General features: G+C 43.5%; 1 protein-coding gene across 1 annotated transcript in view; it reads right to left on the bottom strand.

Annotated features, from left to right (window-relative positions):
- Window positions 1–290: 290 nt before the first annotated feature.
- LOC120058331 (protein disulfide-isomerase A5-like) overlaps window positions 291–21,267 on the bottom strand; it is a 55,456-nt gene continuing 34,479 nt past the window's right edge. The window contains exons 11-17 of the mRNA XM_039006915.1: window positions 20,762–20,898; window positions 18,083–18,153; window positions 16,897–17,060; window positions 16,174–16,304; window positions 13,633–13,703; window positions 3,593–3,727; window positions 291–3,422 (exon numbers count right to left, since the gene is read on the bottom strand). Coding sequence (XP_038862843.1) covers window positions 3,351–3,422; window positions 3,593–3,727; window positions 13,633–13,703; window positions 16,174–16,304; window positions 16,897–17,060; window positions 18,083–18,153; window positions 20,762–20,898 — 781 coding nt within the window. The 3' untranslated portion in view covers window positions 291–3,350. The remainder of the gene's footprint in view (window positions 3,423–3,592; window positions 3,728–13,632; window positions 13,704–16,173; window positions 16,305–16,896; window positions 17,061–18,082; window positions 18,154–20,761; window positions 20,899–21,267) is intronic.

The following is a 21,267-nucleotide window of genomic DNA, read 5'->3' as shown; positions in this document are numbered from 1 at the left end:
CCACTTTGGACACCCATGCTCTGGCTGAGTTTGTAAGTAACTAAACAAAAGAGCTCAGCTGCAATCGGTATGTAGGATCTCACAGGACAAAGGTTAAACATACAAAATCCCAAGCTCTCACTAACTTTGGCTCTGATTTTATGCTACATGGTATTCTTCACTCAGTTTAATGGCTCCGTTTCAAATAATCTATAAGTTAACAAATACTTCGCTATTGCATTATAGTGAAAATTAAAGGAGATTGACAAGAATATAAATCATTGATAATGAGAAAGGCCATCGAGAACATGTCTTGGAAATGTTTGAGTTTATTTTTTGCAAAGTCCTCATTCAAAGGTGCAAAACTGTACATATGGCTGGGCACAGAAAATCAACAAATTGCAACAATGACTTCTTGGCATAGGTGTGACAGTTTATACACAATACGAAGTGCTTTGGGATAAGACAAAGGTTGTCTTTATGATAAATTTATGTAAAGTCTCCAACCATTTGCTACTGAGGCCATGTACTGAAGAAACAAAATAGTGAAAGGAGATTGATTAACAGAAAGAAACAGAAAGATAACGGAACATCTAAAACAGCAGTAAAGCATTATTCCAACATTCTGTGATGCAGTTAGTTTTGCATGTTGCAGAAATGTAATAACATTGAATGGAGATATTGTTCTATGTCAGTCAGCAGTCCATTCCAGACTGACCTAATTTGGAAGTAGCCCATTTAGAATACCAAACAATGTATTAGTCAGTTCATTAACCCCCATATGGACCATGTTTTATTTAATACTTCCTGCCATGATTTGACACAGGAAATGTAAACTGGACCATTTTAATCTATACATTCCATTTTTCATACAAGACAAATGTAAACACTTTTAAATGTGGTGACTCTAGAGCTCAAAACCCTCCAACTGCAATACAAACAAGCTAGTTCACTGTGTTTTCGCTATCCCTGAGAACCTTATTCAATACTGAAAGGAACCAAACTCCTGAATAATAAAAAACAAGTTCAGCTACAGATAGGCCTTTAAATATTTATAGCGGCTTAAGCAGGGGAGTTGAAAACACAGCATTAAAGTTGCCACGACGGTAATGGTAATGGCTCCAGTATTGATGCTAGTGCCAAGTGTTAAGGGGGTCCGTCGACTTTCTCACTTATCTCTGCGCTATTGTGAAATCTGAAGTCATCCAGTTGGATGTGCTGGGACATAAGGGATAACATTTGACTGTTTGACCAGGGTACAGAGACAGTCATACACAGAGGCAATCTGCTCTTGGATCATGGAACTGAGATCCTGGATCTTCTAGAGCAGGGTTATTCAAATTTTATCCTACGAGGTCCGGCTTCTGCTGGTTTTCTTTTCTACCTGAATTAATTGCCCCCACCTGCTGTCCCAGGTCTGGCTGAGGTCCAGATTTGAATTAGAGGGTTCTAGAGTCTAATCATAATCCAATATGCCTTCTGATATTGAGTTGAATGGTTCTGACTGCTACCCAGACAAAGGTGGAAGGGATGGACTGGGACAGTGTCTTGATCCTGTAAACATTTTAAGGATGGAGGAAAAAGTCATGTTCAATAGGAGACCATATTTGGCCCATATCTTTTCCAAAGCCTTTGTTTTTAATGGAATACACTAGAGTAATGCAGGACTATTGTAAAGAGATAATACTAGGCATATCACTACAACAGGAGGCTTCTAGAAATCATTGTTTGGAAATGAATGTAGAGTAACATAATAATTCTAATTTATTTTTGCCATTTTATGTTCCCGTCTGATTTGATTTATTTGTCCCATGGTTGACTTGGAAACACGTGGAGGAATGGAAGCACCAGGCCTCAAAGCACCACTACAAGAGCTTTGCTATGTTTAAGCGCATAGAATCATTCACAACTATCTGTCTGACTCAGAGATGAGTGATTAACTTCCGTACACATATTTAAGGCCACAGTTTTCAGCTAATAGATCATTGTCCTCCTGAAACAAACCAAGACCTAACATGACAGACAGGTCTGTACAAAAATATTGATACCGTAATATTGGAACAAACAGTTGTATGCTTAGATTAAGATCGTATTCCTCTTCAGGGCAACAAACCGAGGTGGATAGGACAGTAGTGTAGTGATCCTTGTAGCTGGCACATGCAACAACCACAGCTCAGCTAGCACACAGATTCTCAGGAGTGGGAAGGGAGAGTCTGGTATTGCATAGATACAGTAAGGCAGTGTTTCCCAAACTTGGTCCTTGGGACCCCAAAGTGTGCACGTTTAGTTTTTCAGCTGATTCAAATTATCAAAGCTTGATGAGTGGTTGATTATTTGAATCAGCTGTGTAGTGCTAGGGCAAAAAACAAACGTGCACACCTTGGAGTTCCAAGGACTGAGTTTGGGAAACTCTGCAGTAAGGTGTAGCTTTCCACAAATGCAGTCACAGTATTTGGGCCAAATTTTCCTGTTCTGTTTTTTTTTTAATCATTCCAGCAAAATATATATATATAAAAAAATAAAAAAAATAAAAAAGTGGCCACTGGCATTACAAACACGATCGATAAAAAAATTGCTGTGTTCTGGGAGATGCTATATGGACACGCCTGGTGCCCAAAATGTATGTGGTGCAATGCGAGTTGAGTGTGGACGAATGGATTCAGTTCAGTCAGTCGTATTAGTGAGCCCTCCCCATAAACCTCTACTTTTTTGGGGTTCGAACCGGTTCAGAACTTTCTTTTACTGGTCGGAACAGTGGAATGGAATGAAATAAATAATAGTTCTGTTCAGAACTAAATTATTTTGGTTCCAGTCTCTGCTACCAATATTACAAGTTATTTCTCATGTAGGCTGCTATCCTACTCAAGTGGGATGGAACAAATTGGCTACATTAGCTGATACAGCATATGATCCAGCTGCCGGTGAAGCAACTGCTGCTCAGTGGGAAGCACCTCGACACATCGTTGCACTGGTCATTCACACAGGCTTGTCATTACGTTAGCTAATAGGCATGTCATGGTAACATCCAGATGGTGACCAATACTACAAGTCATTTCTCCCTCGCCCATCGAATTAAACATCACTTTCTGTTAAAAAAATGAACTAGCGCCATGCTGCTGTTTCCAGCATGAACGAGCTAGCTGGGAAGGGCTCATCAGGACGACTGACTGAACAGAATCCATTCGTCTCCCAGCTGCGCAACATGTCATCAATTTGGGTACCCGGCGTGTTCATATAGCATCTCCCCTGAAACGCTGAGGTTCTCAAGTCTCCGCCCCGTGATTTCACGTCATGACGACATCACGTGATGTCAGTGCTAAGAGGCCACGGTCACAGTGCAACGACAGGCTCCTCCCTCTCCACACCCTGCCTTAAAGCTCCTCTTTCCTCTTGCCCTGGTCCCGCCCCCGCAGGCTGCGCATGAAACCTATAAACCCTGCCGCCTAGGGAGATGGAGAGAGGCCTGTGATAAATATGTAATCACTTTGTATAGGTTAAGTGTAAATACAGTACATAAGTGAAAGATTATCTTCAACGGTAACAAGGATACAGTGCATAAATGAACATTTACTCTTTTAATAGGGCACCAATACTAAAGATCAGTGTCACTTACCCCTCGGTCTCCGTTGTATTTTTCTGCAAACTTGCCATAGTTGTAGTAGTTGAAGGTAGGGTAGCCTTCCACACTCTCCTGCTTGCACAGCTCCTGGTTCTGTCCTTTAGTGCAGTCCACGGCAGCATAGGCTATCTGGGGTATAAAGCAGGTAGACGCTTAGCTTCAACATATGGCCATACACAGAAAGCAATATGTAACAGCAATCACAACTAACTTCCAAAATAGTCAGCTACATAAGAACCAAATGTGTGCATGTTGCAGAATACTTTAAAGTTATGCACGACAAGTGGACATTTAAAGTATATGCTTTCAACAAGGCTACTTTGGCACTGACTGAGCTGTTCTGCATCCACATTGATTCCCTCCACATTCCCAAACTGAGCCTGCCAGGTTCTCTGTTCGATGAACCTCACCTGCTCAGTTGCCCCTATCCCACCCATTGATTTTGAGCTAGTTGTGGTGTAAGTTTGCAGTGGCTGTTTAAAGCTGGAATCCTTAGTGGTGAAACTGCCATGTCTGTTTGGAACTAAAACAAATAAGTTACTGCTAACAGTTTTTCCTCTGATATCACAGCACAGTTATTCAAATATCTTGGGAGTGTATTAATTTAAGAGAAAGCCCACATTTTTTTTAAGGCTTTGTCACGCATAGTCCTGCTTCCTCCAGCGTTCGACGTCAACGGTCTACTAACCACCGGTCCTGGCAACCCACATTACGCACACCTGGACTTCATCACTCTCCCTTTATTTAGTTCTCAGTAGTATTAGTCATTGTTCTCTCCCACGTTCAGAACGCTTCATTTTTGTTCATCTGTATTGGTTCATTGTTAAACTCACCTTCTCAAATCAAATTTTATTTGTCACATGCGCCGAATACAACAGGTGAAATTATTACTTCTGCACCTGCTTCCCGGCATATGTTACAGGCTTTGTCTAAAATGATCTGTGACAAAGATAGACCATTACATTCAAACTGTCATTAAAACAGTTGTCAGTTTTATGAGTGCACCCTATAAAAAAGATGCACCGGTAGCCTAGAATCGTTTCACACGCGTAGCTTCTTGTTATTGTCGGTCAATCAGAGGCGCTACAGTCAGAGGCTCCATGTGTAACAAGTGAAGTGGGAGAATTCTAATCAATTCAAAATAGAATTAAAATTACAGAATTAAGTTTGCTAAATGAGAAGGAGTAGGCTACAATTAGCAACCAACAGGTAGGCTGTTTTGTATATATTCAATTGTTGTAGACATTGGCTGGGGAGAGCAGCAAAATAGCCTTGCTGCTTTAGCTAGCTGGATAACTTAGCGGGCTACTGTACAACGATTTGATGCAGTCAAATCCAGCACTACCAGATGGTATGATAGAAAAACTTGTTGCTGCCATAGATAATCTAACTAGCGCGATTCAGTTTGGCTAGTTTCTCCCTCTCTGGCTGGGTCTACACTTACATGCGACTTCTGATATCAGAATACGAAGATCGCTTTGAAAAGACAGGTCTAAAACGTACTAAAGTCCTGTTGTGGTCAGATTGTATTCAGATCTGGCTGACCAACATTGTGTGTGGATTTCCCCTCAGTCTGGACTAGGGCTGTTGCAGTGACGTATTACCGCCACACCGGCAGTCACGACCGCAGCCAAATTCCCTGTCACGGTAATCCCATCCAAAACTGCACAACAAAAAATTGCCGCTGACGGGTAGCCTAGCAAATTTGCTAACGACCCTCACCAATGGCCTGATACTAGGGCTGGGCAATAGTCAAAATAACACTTTTTCAAATTTTGGACGGTATGACAGAATGCAATGTTTTTACATTTGCTTTATGAGTAGTGTGTGACCCTACAGTGGCAACGCATACATTCTAAGTGCTGCATTGACCATGCAGACTAAACGCAAGTGTCTCGTGGTTGAGCAACAACTAATGCGCTCCTTAAGTGACAGGGGGTGGGGCTAGGTCTGTGTGGAAAGTGGCATGGAGAGAGACGACTCAAGTAGCGGAGTAAACTATAAAAATTGATGTTACACGCGGCATATCACATTTAACAAAGCAAACATTCAAATACCATTAAAAAGGTAAATTAAAAACCCAAACCAGTTTGTGCATCAATAGCGGTATATAGTAAAATACAATATACTGTCCAGCCCTATCTGGTAATCAGCGCTGAATTTGAATAATCTGAGGACAAATGGTGATGGCGTTACAGCTCCCATTCCGAAATGACACAGGGCAGCCTTGGACCCAATATGCATAAATATTGGGTCCAGGACAATCGGTCGGATCTGAGCACGGGAAGCAGCAGAAAAGCAAATTTTTGTACTATTTTATAAAACCCAGAGCCATTACCAAAAGGGAGAGCAGCTGTCGGCTATTAGAGTAGAGGCCGTGCGTGTGTGTGTGTGTGTAAGAATGTGTGAGTAAAAAAAGCTTCCGCATGCATGGGAGCATACGCTTGTCAATAAGGTTAGGGGAAGCTAAGCTTTCCCTAAAGTGCATTTAATTACATTTCCAAAATGATAAAGCCTAATTAGCCTACTCCGGTCTATACAGAAATAAAATAATTCAAAATAGGCTACTACACCAGAAAGCATGATTTCGCCACACGAACATTAGCTTCTTTAAAAGAAAAAAAAGCTGTTGACTAGTTTATGGCCCATAGACTACTTTCAGGGTGAGGAATCATCTAACATTAAGATGTACAAAACTGAACTTTCCCTTTAAGAAAAAATTACTAACACATTCCTATCAAGCTAGACCACATGCCTATCAAGCTAGACCATAAAGCAATCACTCCTATTTAAAAACGACAAGAGATTTGTGTCTTGGCTGTCGCAGCCAGAAAGAAACAGGACAAAGTCGTAAATACCATCTCTGATACATAGCGCACCCCCTCTGCTCCGCTTGTCTTTTTTGATAGATCAAATGACAGCCCCCGTTTCCCAAATGGCACCCTATTCCCCATGTAGTCCACTACTTTTGGTCAAAAGTGGTGCACTACACAGGGAATAGTGGTGCCATTTTGGGACACGGACAGCATCTCAAAGACAATGCAGCACATTGAGTTTGTCACCATTAAGTAACCACCATCCGTCTCCTGAGGACCAATATGTTGAACATGTAAACGATGGACGCCTCACTGAAGCTAAACTAATTTGACATGTTGCAATCATTTTGACTTGCAATAGGTAGTACAGTTTTTGCAAAAAGTATGATGAATGGTTCCATTGATCATCCTTGAGATGTTTCTACAAATTGACTGGAGTCCACCTGTGGTAAATTCAATTGATTGGACATGATTTGGAAGGAATTTTCCGTAGAGCTCCGAGACAGGATTGTGTCGAGGCACAGAGCTGGGGAAGTGTAACAAAATGACTGCAGCATTGAAGGTCCCCAAGAACACAGCGGCCTTCATCATTCTTAAATGGAAGAAGTTTAGAACCACCAAGACTCTTCCTAGAGCTGGCCGCCTGGCCAAACTGAGCAATTGGGGGAGAAGGGCCATGGTCAGGGAGTTGAACAAGAACCCGATGATCTCTGGAGCTTTGTCAGTGACTCTGGAGATGGTTGTCCTTCTGGAAGGTTCTCCCATCTCCGCAGCACTCCACCAATCAAGCCTTTATGGTAGAGTGACCAGACAGAAGCCAATCCTCAGAAAAAGTCACGACAGCCGACTTGGAGTTTGCCAAAAGGCACCTAAAGACTAAGACCATGAGAAACAAGATTCTCTGGTCTGATGGAACCAAGATTGAACTCGTCGACCTGAACGCCAAGCGTCACATCTGAAGAAAACCTGGCACCATCCCTACGAGAAAGCATGTTGGTGGCAGCATGGTGGTGTGAGGATGCTTTTCAGTGGCACTGACTGGGAGACGAGTCAGGATAGAGGTAAAGATGAACGAAGCAAAGTACAGAGAAACCCTTGATGAAAAACTGCTCCAGAGCGAAGGTTCACCATCCAACAGGACAACGATCCTAAGCACAAAGCCTAGACAACACAGGAGTGGCTTCGGGACTAGTCTCTGAATGTCCTTGAGTGGCCCAGCCAGAGCCCGGACTTGAACAGCTCTGGAGAGACCTGAAAATAGCTGTGCGATGCTCCCCATCCAACCTGACAGAGCTTGAGAGGATCTGCAGAGAAGAATAGGAGAAACTACCCAAATTCACTACTTTATCATCCAAAAATGCATCTCAAGTGTGCTGTTTAGCAGCTCACGTCAGCGGGATGGGGGGCCTTTTCATTAAGAGTGACGTCTACCGTGGATCGCTAAAATAATGATTATCAAATCTTTGTCACGTGCGTGATGTGGATGGCAAGGAACTTGAAGCTCTCAACCTGTTCCACTACAGCCCCGTCGATGAGAATGGTGCGTGCTCGGTCCTCCTTTTCCTGTAGTCCACAATCTCCTTTGTCGTGATAACATTGAGGGAGAGGTTGTTGTCCTTGCACCACATGGTCAGGTTTCTGACATCCTCCCTATTGGCTGTCTCATTGTTGTCGGTGATCAGGCTTACTGTACACAATCACTGTTGTATCATCAGAAAACTTGGTGTTGGAGTCATGCAGTCATGAGTGAACAGGAGGGGGACTGAGCACGCCCCCCCACCCCCCGTGTTGAGGATCAGCGTGGCGGTTGTGTTACCTACCCTTACCACCTGGGGGCGGCCCGTCAGGAAGTCCAGGATCCAGTTTTAGAGGGAGGTGTTTAGTCCTGAGGTACTTAGCTTAGTGATGAGCTTTGAGGGCACTACAGTGTTGAACACTGAGCTGTAGTCAATGAATAGCATTCTCACATAGGTGTTCCTTTTGTCCAGGTGTGAAAGGGCAGTGTGGAATGAAATAGAGATTGCATCATCCGTGGATCTGTTGGTGTGGTATGCAAATTGGAGTGAGTCTAGGGTTTCTGGGATAATGGTGGTGAGCCATGACCAGCCTTTCAAAGCATTTCATGGCTACAGACCTGAATGATACGGCTCTGTAGTCATTTAGGCAGGTTACCTTCATGTACTTGGGCACAGGGACTATGGTGGTCTGCTTGAAACATGGTGGTATTATAGACTCAGACAGGGATAGGTTGAAAATGTCAGCGAAGACACTTGCCAGTTGGTCAGTGCATGCGCAGAGTACACGTCATGGTAATCCGTCAGACCCTGCCTTGTGAATGTTGACCTGTTTAACGGTCTTACATCGGCTGCGGAGAGCATGATCACAGTCATCCGGAACAGCTGATCCTCTCATGCATGTTTCAGTGTTACTTGCCTCGAAGTGAGCGAATAAGTAGTTTAGCTCATTATGCTCGTGTCACTGGGTAGCTCTCGGTTGTGCTTCCCTTTGTAATCTGTAATGGTTTGCAAGCCCTGCCACATCCGACGAGCATCGGAGCCGGTGTCGTACGATTCGATCCTAGTCCTGCATTGATGCTTTGCCTGTTTGATGGTTCGTCTGAGGGCGTAGCGGGATTTCTTATAAGCTTCCGGGTTAGAGTCCCGCACCTTGAAAGCGGCAGCTCTAGCCTTTAGCTCAGTGCAGATGTTGCCTGTAATCCATGGTTTTTGGTTGGGGTATGTACGTACAGTCACTGGTGACTACGTCATCGATGCACTTATTGAAGCCAATGACTGATGTGGTGTACTCCTCAATGCCATCGGAAGAATGTCGGAACATATTCCAGTGTGCTAACAGTCCTGTAGCTTAGCATCTGCTTAATCTGACCACTTTTTTTATTGACCGAGTCACTGGTGCTTACTGCTTTAATTTTTGCTTGTAAGCAGGAGAATATAATTATGGTCAGATTTGCCAAATGGAGAGCTTTGTATGTGTCTCGGTGTGTGGAGTAATGATGGTCCAGAGTTTTTTCCCTCTGGTTGCACATTTAACATGCTGATAGAAATTTGGTAAAACGAATTCAAGTTTACCTGCATTAAAGTCCCCGGACACTAGGAGCACCGCCTCTGGATGAGTGTTTTCCTGTTTGATTATGGCGGTATAGAGCTCATTGAGTGCGGTTTTAGTGCCAGCATCGGTCTGTGCTGGTATTTAGACAGCTACGAAAAATAGATGTAAACTCTCTAGGTAGATAGTGTGGTCTACAGTTTATCATGAGATTCGAGGTTTTGCTCACCTGAGGTAGAGTCTTAGAGATCGTGCACCAGCTGTTTACATATATGCATAGGCCCCCGCCCCGTGTCATACCAGAAGCTGCGGTTCTATCCTGCCGATAGAGTGTATAACCCGCCAGCTGTATGTTCTTAATGTCATCGTTCAGCCACGACTCTGTGAAACACCAACGGGACATAAGATATTACAGTTAATAAGATATACGTGCCTTCAGTTCGCCCCATTTATTTTCCAGCGATTGAACGTTAGCTAGCAGGGCAGAAGGCAAATTCAAATTAGCCACTCGTCGCCTGATCCTCACAAGGAACCCTGATCTTTTTCCGCAAAATCTCAGTTTCCTTCAAGCGAATGACGGGGACCTGAGCCTGTTCGGGTGTCGGTAGTATCCCTCCTGTCCGACTCATTGAAGAAAAACTCTTCATCCAATTTGAGGCGAGTAATCACAGTTCAGATGTGCAGAAGCTCTTTTCGGTCATAAGAGACGGTAGCAGCAACATTATGTACAAAACAAGTAATGAACGTGAAAAAAAACACCTAACAAAATAGCATGGTTGGTTAAGAGCCAATAAGGTGGCAGCCATACCTGCCCGGTGCCATCATTCAACCATTATGATCACACTTCCTCAATTTAAATATTATGTGGACATAGATAGATTTGGCAGCCAAGCACGATATCTATACGCCTAGAATAAAAACCTCCAGGCATCTATCATAAATCTCAATTGAATAAAAAGGAAAACAATTTTAGGGGGCAGATACCAGATGGATGGATCCCGTTTGAAACAGCCTTGTCTTCTGTTAAATCTAGATGCTGCTTTATCAAGCAGACAATAGCAGATGACCAACATCAATTTTGGGATATTGACTAATTGTCCCGCTGATGGCCCATCAGGTGTCGATGTGGGCTCTTAAAGTACTAAGATGATTGGGTAAAATTAAAAAGTGTCACTCCAGTCTCCTTTTAACCGCATTTACTTAACAAAAAGGCACATCTCAATAGGTGGTCCAGGTAAGTCATTACATGGCACAAGTGGGGGGGGCTTTCCTCTTTTGTTCTCTATTGCTCCTCAAGCAAAGGGGGAGGCCAATGACATTATGGATCCCCATCAGACCAACTCCTTGAAGTTCGCAGTTGTGTCTCTTTGAAGAGGTAGTGTTTCCTACCTGTGCAGATCAGTCATATTCAGTGTTCTATTCATAGAAAAAAAGCAACTGGACCTTAAATATCGGTAAAAACCACTAGTAGACTAATACTCCTCCAATCGATGGAGATTAATTGGGCTGCTGACAAGTTTGAGGGGATCGGCCAGAAAAAGCTGCAGTGCCTTGCTAAAGGCAATTCCTATCCAATAAATGCTGTTTGAGTCTACTTTCCAAGGAAATACGAGTTTAATCATTGATAATAAGTTTTTGAACTCACCCCTATCGAATACACAGTGGGATATGGGTTATTTTTCACTTCCTAAGGCTTCCACTAGATGTCAACCATCTTTAGAACGTGGTTTCAGGCTTCTCATGTGAAGGGGGCCAGATGGGAGATATGAGTAAGGGGTCTGCCTACAGCCTCGTTCTCAGTCACGCGCTTTCACTTGAGGTTGCTCTCGTTCCAGTGCATTTCTACAGACAATGGAATTCTCCGGTTGGAACATTAGGATGTCTTTATCATAGAAGTTCAATAAAGATTGACAAGTTTCTTCGACCTGTAATATAACTTTGAACCTTTCGTCCGAATGGACCAGATCGCGCTTTTGGATTGTTTACCAAACGCCCTAACAAAAGAAGCTATTGGACATAAATGGACATTATCGAACAAAACAAGCATTTGTCAAACTGCGATTCCTGGGAGTGCATTCTGATGAAGATCAAATGTAAGTGAATATTTATATATGAATAATGTTGACTACCCAACATGGCGTATATTTCTCTGGCTGGTTTGGGCTCTGAGCGCCGTTCTCAGGTTATGCTTTTTCCGTAAAGTTTTTTAGAAATCTGACACAGCGGTTGCATTAAGGAGAAGTGTATCTAAAGTTTCATGTATAATAGCTGTATTCATCAACATTTATTATAAATTTCTGTGAATTCATGTGGCTCTCTGCAATATCACTGCATGTTTTGGAACTACTGAATCTAACACGCCAATGTAATTTAAGATTATTGGATATAAATATGAACTTTACCGAACAAAACACACATGTATTGTGTAACATGAAGTCCTATGAGTGTCATCTGAAGATCAAAGGTTAGTGATTAATTTTCTCTATTTGTGCTTTGTGACTCCTCTTTGGTGGGAAAAATGGCTGGGTTTCTGTGACTTGGTGGTGACCTAACATAGTTGTTTGTGGAGCTTTTGCTGTAAAGCATTTTTGAAATCAGACACTATGGCTGGATTACGAGAATTTTATCTTTAAAATGGTGCCTAATACTTGTATGTTTGAGAAATTTAATTTATGAGATGTTGATTTTTATTTGGTGCTAGCGGAACCCCAGTCCTAGACAGGTTAAAATGACTTTAGGTTTCTTTGTCTTTTCTAGGCTATTGAACATGGGCATGTTTTTTATTTTATTTTTTAATTAGGCTAGTACATTCGTCAAGTAATCCGCCCAAACCTGGCTACAAGAAAGGCAACAAAAGGAGCGCATGCTTCCTGTGACTTGTTAAATCGCACGCAGCTCAGATTACTGTTTAGACAAAGATGTAGTATAGGCTGTTTTTAAACCGGCTTAAACCGCCAGCAGTGACGCACCAGCCAATGCACAGTGGAAAGAGTGGCCCACGAAGGAGTTTGCTTCTGCAGCATTCGCTGTAAAATACACCGCTTTGCAGCAGTGCTGTGATGGGATGAGAAGGTGCATGAGGAGTAGCTGGAGAGGTTTTTAAGAGAAGGTACCCCTGTGGATATGTTGCATTGGAGCGCCTTCCTCCTCATCCAACCACAACACCAAGCAACCAACCAGCCATCCCTCCCTGGATACACAGCCTCAAACTCTTATTGTGGCAGTAATGGAGGTTACTAGACCACACCCCGCCTGCAGACATCGGTCTGTCCTCAGTGTTTACGCCGAGTTGACACATAAGAGATCCTTCAGCCAAGCAGCGTTAGACACCGCTCTGCTCGTTATTGAGAGTCTGTGACGAAGTGCACACAGAGTGACTTGTTTCAGCCCCACCCCGTGACTGGGATCTAGGCAAAAAACAGAGCTAGTAGATGGTGATTCATGTGAGTCTAGAATAAAGACAAATTCTTGGGCCTAGGCGTGCATTTAATGCCACGCGTATCCACAGCAGAAAGATTCACATTCTGGGCTGAGGGTGCAGATCTTATTCTGAACAAGAACCAATATGGACACCTAAGTCCAGAATAAAGAGTTCTTACACAATCAGTGATTTAGTAAACCTCAAGATTTATTTCCACAATGTGAATAATGAAAGACACGCAAGCCAAATACCAAAGATCTTTGTCAGATTGAGTGACGCAACCATTATGCGTCATTTAACCTCTTTGTTTTTGTGGTCAGTTAGTAAGTATTAATCATCATAACACTGAGTACAGCCAAGCACGCTGCCCTGTTGTTCAGAGAGTTCACGTTACAGTGTGTGTGTGCGCACGTGTGTGTACAGAGGTCAGTCAGTTAGGGTCTTGCTAACAACTGGAAACAGTGACTGAGTTGACTGAGTCAGGGAATCAGAATGTATTAGACTTAGAGGGAGGCTGTCAGATGGATTGAGAGGATGAAGGAGTCAGACTTTAACTGAGGCTGGAGGTAGAGAGGGAGTACAGTATCTGTGACTTGAGTCCAAGCCAGAGAGTGCATCTAAGAGTAGTAATGCTTATGAAGGTCAACGGTACATTGAGACAGAAGAGGAATAAAGAAAAAGAGAAAATAGACAATGTGTGCATTTCAGGAGAGGGTTGGAGGGAGGCTCACCTTGCGGTCCTCTTTGAAGAGATCTGCTGCCGTGGTGAAATGAGGGACAGCATTCTTACAGTGGGGACACCCTGTTAGGGAGCAGAGAGACACTCAGGGATATTACAGAATAGACTGACCCTTGGCTCACCCCAACTAACTACCATTAATACCACACAAAGACAATAATACAGGATTTATTGTAATTCAAACACAAAACCTATGAGAGTGATCATTATGCTCCCTCACATACTCAGAAACACACACCCTCCCAGGCCAGCCTTTCCCTTTCAGAATTACCCCACATTAGTGATGGCTCACTTGTATTTTATAGAGAGTTATAAATCCCTTTATTGGAGTCATAAATGAAACCTCCCTGCCGCTTTCCTTGGGCCATCCATATCTGTCCCAGCCACCGGCTGGCTCCCTGAACCCCACCACACAAAGGTATGCATGTGTGCGCCACCCATCCTCTAGTCACTGTACAGACGGGGACAGGCACATTTACAGCCCTCCTGTGTGGTACACCTGGTCTGTCTGACATGCTGCCCACGTATCTAACAGACTGACGTCACAGTCCACCACAGTGATATGAAGGTTAGCAAGAAGGTGAATCAAGCATCTCAACTCACTAAAAAGGTTTGTTGAATGACACATTTTCTGAAAGATACAAATATATTCAGGTTTCGGTCTCTGTAAACAAAGCCTGGATTGTGTGACACGCTTCCTCATTTATGGACCATGACTGTGATAATACATAATGGTGCAAAAAAATAAAAATACTGTTGTTCCACCCCATTTCTCCACTTATTGTTATTATGATGATGACCAGCATCAGAGCTAAGGATGGGCCCTGCCTCATTGACCACAATGCCCATGTCCCAAATGGCACCCTGTTCCCTATATAGCGCACTACTTTTGGCTCATAGGGCCCTGGTCAAAAGTAGTGCACTATATAGGGAATAGGGTGCCATTTGGGACACAGCACACATTACCAGGACTCAGAATGGCAGGAATACCATTTTATACTAAAGAATGCTAGACATGGCAGATAATGACTGACCCTTGTCTTTCAGCAAGGGGACGCACATCCACGAGAGAAGCTCTACCTTCTTAGGGTCAACTACTGTAACAACTCACTTTTTTAAAGTAATTACTGATACCACTTTTGCTGCCACCGAGTAAGAAGATTACCAACTAAGTGAATACTTCTGGATAGTTTCTGCTGCTTTTCTGCTGAAAATGAAAAAAATCATAAAAAAAAAAAATCACATTAAATGAGAACCCTCTCCTTTTCACCATGTAAATGCCTTGTCATTTCAGTCCCTTTCACATCTAGTAATAATTGATATTCAACAATAGAACCACGGGGAGCTGCAGCAAGCCGTATGCTTTGATTTTCCCATTTCATGTAGAAGAACGTGAAATCTGTTGAATCTTATGTAATTGGTGTAAGAGCTTTAGTAGTAAAAACAATGTGCTGTATCTCCAATACGTGCAGGGTATAATATACCGGTTTGTCCGATCCCATCTTGATTCTACACTTCACATATGAAACTGACAATTCCCAACAGGTCCAATTGAAATATACAGTAGCTTTCTGGTGTAAACGCAACATTAAGTGTTAATGCTTTCTTATTTACAAATCATTTCCAGTATTTAGTCTAAAAAGGTATGATACAAATGAGCATTTAGTGAAGTGCGACACAAAAACAACTAGCAGGAAATTCCTGGGGATAGGAAGCGTTGCTCTGATACATGTTAGAGGTAGCAGTTTAGTTCAGATTATCTGACGAAGAGGCTGCAATTAACAGACGCCCTCCTTTAGGTAACAATGTACATATTGTCTGAAGGCATTAGATTAGAGAGTCTTTATGTGAAAGTCAGTAGTTTGATCTCTCAAAGCCCCTAATAGGCGGTTGTTACAAAGAGGATTAGGAGAAGAGGGACAAAAACAGAGCAGGTTGTTATTGCCGTGTTCTGCTGGGTCTCCACAACCTCTTTGTGGAGGAAAAACCGAAGGCGTTGTTTTGTCTCATGTTAACTAAGAGGAAGACGGACGGTGCAGTGATGTGTGGTCTTTGAAGTCTCTTATCAGACACTGACTGCAGAGCTTCTTTACTGTCAACCGGCACATCCCATGAACCGGTCCTGAATCAACTGGGAAGGAAGGGTGTGAGTCCGCTGAAAGGATATGGAGATGCTGTATTGGGTGGTGGGCCTGTCAATGCTGTCATACTACTTTCCCCCCAATGGTACTATAAGTCTATACTGAGCATTCGGTGTCATTTTCCACCAGATGATGGCAAGAAAGAGGCTAGAATGATTGTATTGGTGGTGTAAAACCTTAAACCCTTTTGCTCCTAGGGAGCATAGATCATTAAAAAAAAAAAAGTGTAAAAAGTTAAATCAAATGTGGTTTTAAAATCGGACACTAACAAGCGGTGCAGTGTCATTGTCACTAGCAGGGTGCTAATGTAGCAGACTCAATTTGGAATCACTGTCTCGTGATGAAATCGCCCTGCCTGAGACTAGTAAGTCCAAATGTCACATTCGACTTACATGGTGCGTAGAACATGACGAGGGCATGCTTCTTCTTCTTCAACACTTCCTTGAAGTCCTCCATTCCAAGATGGCTAACACCAGATGGCTTGTCTTCCCAGGACTGCTCTGGGGGAGGGGGCGCCTGGGGGCTGGAGGTCACACAAACCAAGGTACATTAACAGTGGAAAAATTGTGGATCAGTTTGAAAAGAAAAGACATTCAGCAACTTTTGGTAGCACTAGCTCAATGGAAGTTCATTTGAAAAATCTATATTGTTAAAACCGAGGGTTCCAACAATACAAAACATGAGCATTATATCACTGCATCTAGCAGTATAGTAAAGCACCCTCAAAGCAGCTTATTGTTCATTTGCACCATCTACCATCCTCTTGATCTCGCAAGACTTCCTAGTCCACTGGAGATAAACAGGCATCATATCTAGCCAGCTAAGCCCAGCAGAGAATGTGACGTGTCAGCCCGAACATACTACATCAAGTCAATGAATGGGTATGACACACACCAACACTTGACTCCAGAAGTTGAGAACTGCCTCAGTTTAAGCCCATTTTACATAAACTCATCTGGAACTGGTATGTTGACCTGGTCCTAGCCTGGTCTCAGATCAGTTTGTGCTGAGAATATGACTAGGAATTGGCAAAATAGCACAAACAGATCTGGGACCAGGCTTATGTTGACCCTGGGTTGTGGAAGGACAAAGTACTATAGAAGAACATAGCTCACTTCTGCAGATATTCAATGATCTTGTCCTTGCTCCTAAGGTGGGGTAGAGTGAACTTCTCCTCTCCCTTCTCAAAGTACTTGACGGTGGGGAAGCCAGAGATCTTGAAGCGGTCTCCCACCGCCTTGTGAATGGTGATGTCCACGGCTGCCAGAACTCCAGGGCTCTGGAGGGCAGGAGTCAGATCAGGATACACCACCATCACATAGTAGATCAGCTAGTTCAGACTGGATCACAGCACTTAAAGGTCAACTCAGCCCAGTGAGACCAGGAAAATCACAAAAGTAAGCGCATGCAATTCACTTGAAGTTTACACCACACAACTCAGGTGAGATTACAATGATGTTCGAAAAGTATTTTGAACTTGTTATTTTAGAGGCAAGACAAGCACAAAAACTTTTACTCAGATTCAAATTCCCCCAAAACGGGTTGACCCCGCTAGAGTGAGGTAATTCAATACAGGCTGAATATAAACCCTGAAAAGTACACCTCGTGCTGGCCCATGTTGAACCAAATGCTTCCCACAGTTGTGTCAAGTTGGCTGGATATCCTTTGGGTGGTGGACCATTGTTGATACACAAAACCCAGCAGTGTTGCAGAGAGGAGTGGAACAGAGCAGATCGGGGATGGATGAGATAATTGTTCCAATCACAAGGCGATCTCTGCTGATTTGTATTGGCCTGACCCTGGGTCTGGGCTGGGGAGAGTAGAGTAGAGGGCAGACACACCCAGCTAATCAGAAACACATAAGGAGCTCTGAGCCAGGCACTTGTGTCAGACTGACTGCACCAGCCAAGTAGAAGGGTTTAACTCTGTTCTGGTGTTCACTTCAGGCAATATCTCACAGCTGGGGTTTGGAATAAATTGGTGTTGCAAGGCTTCAACAGAAGTATGCACATACATATAAATACACACATCACAAGCACTGTTTTCAGAGCGTTGGGCCAGTAACCGGAAGGTTGCTTGATCGAATACCCGAGCTGACAAGGTAAAAATATGTTGTTCTGCCCCTGAACAAGGCAGCTAACCCATTGTTCCCCGGGCGCCGAAGACGTGGATGTCAATTAAGGCAGCCCCCCGCACCCCTCTGATTGAGGGTTGAGGGTTAAATGCAGAAGACACATTTCAGTTGGACAACTGACTAGGTATCCCTCTTTTCCCTGTTACATACACCATCGTTGTACTTACATTTTTGTTTTTGTTGAGGTATTCAGCGGCTTCCTCATACTCTGGCTTCATCTTTTTACAATGGCCACACCCTGCAGTTCAAAACACAAAGACAGACATGACTAGCTGAGCGAGGATGACTTAATGCTAGGGATTCTCACCATACTTCCCCATAATCACATTATAAGTGGCCTTAATAGAAACAGCAAAGAGCCTCTTAATTGAATGAATCAAGCCATTCACAACACTATGTTCTCAGTAGGGCCTCATCCAAGTACATTCAATTAAACTTCAGGGAATTCCTTCCCCCCACCTGGTTTCAACTTACCATTGGCAGTTTTACTATATAAAAATGTATAACGGCTAATGTTGCCCAACTTGTGCTTTCTTTACTTAAGTCAGAGACCAACACGCGGAACTAATGAGAGCAACGTTCTCACCTCGTATTAAAGTGGGTTATTTCCCTAGAAGGGACAGTAAATTGTATGACATTTATCAGAGCGAGTTAACTCCCTGAAGTGTAAGCCTGAAGGATATAGTCATGTCTGTCCACTAACTATAGGCATGACTCCATCCATACGCCAGGGTGTGTGTAGCTGTAGGAATTGAAAGGTTCTGTCCTCATCACCTCTGTAGCCAGTGTGATGGGAGAAAACAGTGGAACTGAGACCAGTGACATAGCTGGGCTGGGTACGTGAGAGGATAATAGGACTAATGTTCCCCACAGTGCGAGAACGGGGTGGACTGTGTGTTTGCAAGCTTGTCAACACAGCTGTGACACTGAATTCCAGCGTCATGAATAAATGCAGCGTTTGATTTAAAAAAAAAAGCTCGGCAGCCTGGGTACATCTTATTTTTAGAGCTCAAAAAAAATAAAAAATAAAGATTCTGAACTCAATATTTGTAACCAGCATCCACTAGAGGTTGGTAAGGCCTATATTGCCTAAGCTCGCTGAAGAGCAGAATGCATGCTGTGTTTGTTTTCTAATAGCATTGCTGTGCATGGCTGGATGCATCTGCTAGATCTTTAGTTGGCACATCGTTCCTGGCCTTTTTGAATATGGCACAGTCCTCAATCAGTAACATCTGAACTCCACATAATACAGATCAAACACTGTTGCATGCAAAATAGTTATGCGTTTAATTTGAATTTTTTGCTGAATCTTTTGTAGAATTGTCAGACAGGATTTGTGTGGAGGAAAGCACTGCCTCTGACCTTAAAAAAAAGAGTTGTTTAAAAACAGGAGACAGAATAATAGTGCTTTATTGCTTCATCTTCTGCATCACCTCAACTCTGTTGGTTTCATCGCCTTCATTTAGTGTCTGGGGGAGGAGGGCTAAGCTACATGAAATGTTGATTCACAGCAGGGGAGTGTGTATTTCCTTTGAGTGTTGAACAGACAAAGGCTTCTTGGGTATTAAAATAAGGCTGCTCTGCTGAGTATGGCTCAGCGTGCGGCTGGCCATGTTTCCTCCTTCGATCACCGGTCTGAATAGACTAGAGGATGAAAAGTAATTTGGCTAGATCCTGTTTTTAACCTTGGTGTGGACAGGTCTGAGACACACGCCCACATATATCACCAGCAGCCGTCATGCTTGAGGATCCACCAGGGCCATTCACAGACAAACTACAGTCATTTGGTCTGTATACATCCTGCATCGGCAGATGCACACAGACAAGGGAAACAACCCAGTGTGCAGGGAGCAGCTCACACAGGATGGGATCAAACGGTCTCCGTAAGAGCTGGACAAAAGTGTTGCTCTTGACCATGAGGCCATTAATCTCACTATGACTGGTTGACCATTAAACTGCTTCCAGGCAAGTGTGTGTTATTTTGTGTGTCTGCATTTGCTTGGTCTTGCTAGGAGGGGGTCCTGTGTGTGTGTTTGAGAGAGCTGAAATGTCTGCCTGATGTGCTTGTATCAGCTGGTTGTTCTTGGCCTGGGCATCTCAGTGAGTGGCCATAGCAGTTCCCAGTGAAGAGTGACAGCCAGGATGCCCATTGTGAGAGGCAGGGCACCATGGGGCGAGGGTGGGTTGGTCTAGCTGGCCTTTGTGTTATAACAAGGAGCCATATAAAATTGGACTTCTATCCCGTGAGCCATGGTCCTTTATATACCACGGGTGGGTACCAGGTTGACAGGCAAAGTAAAGAGGGCCTAAGTGAGGACCAGCCGGGAGGAGGTCGTCAGCAGACAAGAGGGAAAGATTTGAAAGTGCTGAAAAACCTTTGATTTTGAGCTAGTCAAACAAGACTACTCGCAATACCTGTGGATTGTTTTCAAAACCTAAAATAGTGCATTATCTAGGCAGGGAGAGCATCTTCATGCAGATTAGGATTGTAACAATGCACAATTCAGTTGTGCGACTATTGCATTCCAAAATGTGTTTTGAAGTGTGCATGTACAGTATTTGCATACATTTGAAGTTATACGGTGCACTGACAATATCACTGCTTTTCAACTCTGTCAAAACATCCCCCTGACGTTTACTTGCTTCTCTCCTCACAGATCAGATGAGTTTTGTATGAGGATGTTTCGCAATGGAAATCTAACCAGCTGAAGACTAACTTTGGCACTTTTACAAAGTGTTTGTAACAATAGCAATCTGTTGCATAAGCTGTAGCAATGACACGATTAAACTTATGTAAACCGTATGATGTCATCATACACTCAAAGTAACAGGTTGAGTCTACTCACATGGAGCGTAGAACATGATCAGGACAGACTGGTGTTCCGCCAGGAACCCATCGAAGGAGTCGTCAGTCAGGTGGAAGACAGGGGAGTCGGTCTCCGACCACTGGACCTCTGGGACCTTCGGCTGGGGGGGCTGGGGACTGGAGAGACAGGCGAGGGTGGTGGGAGTGAGAAAATATTTAAAGAGCTGAGAAGTGAGCTAAAACATGTTTGTTATGAATAGAGGCAGGCCCAGCTGTACTGTAGCTCCTACTCCACCTCACGTCATGTCAGACACATCTGGCCTGTAGTGGTCACACCCATATGACAGAGCCCTCCCTAGCACAGCCACACACACCACTTCTTACAGTCTTTTACTCCTACTACCCACGAGTCCAGGAGAAGACATACGAGTGTTAACAACCGCCTACAGCACGTGTAAATAAGCCTAGGAGGTTGAATATCTGTTTATGTGCAACTGGGATGCAGTTAGATTGACAGCTCCTGGACAGTGTGCGCCAGAGTACTGC

Source organism: Salvelinus namaycush, chromosome 13 (assembly GCF_016432855.1).
Source record: "Salvelinus namaycush isolate Seneca chromosome 13, SaNama_1.0, whole genome shotgun sequence".
NCBI lineage: Eukaryota > Metazoa > Chordata > Actinopteri > Salmoniformes > Salmonidae > Salvelinus > Salvelinus namaycush.
Note: the sequence above shows the minus strand (reverse complement) of the source record. Positions and strands in the feature narration are given on the sequence as shown.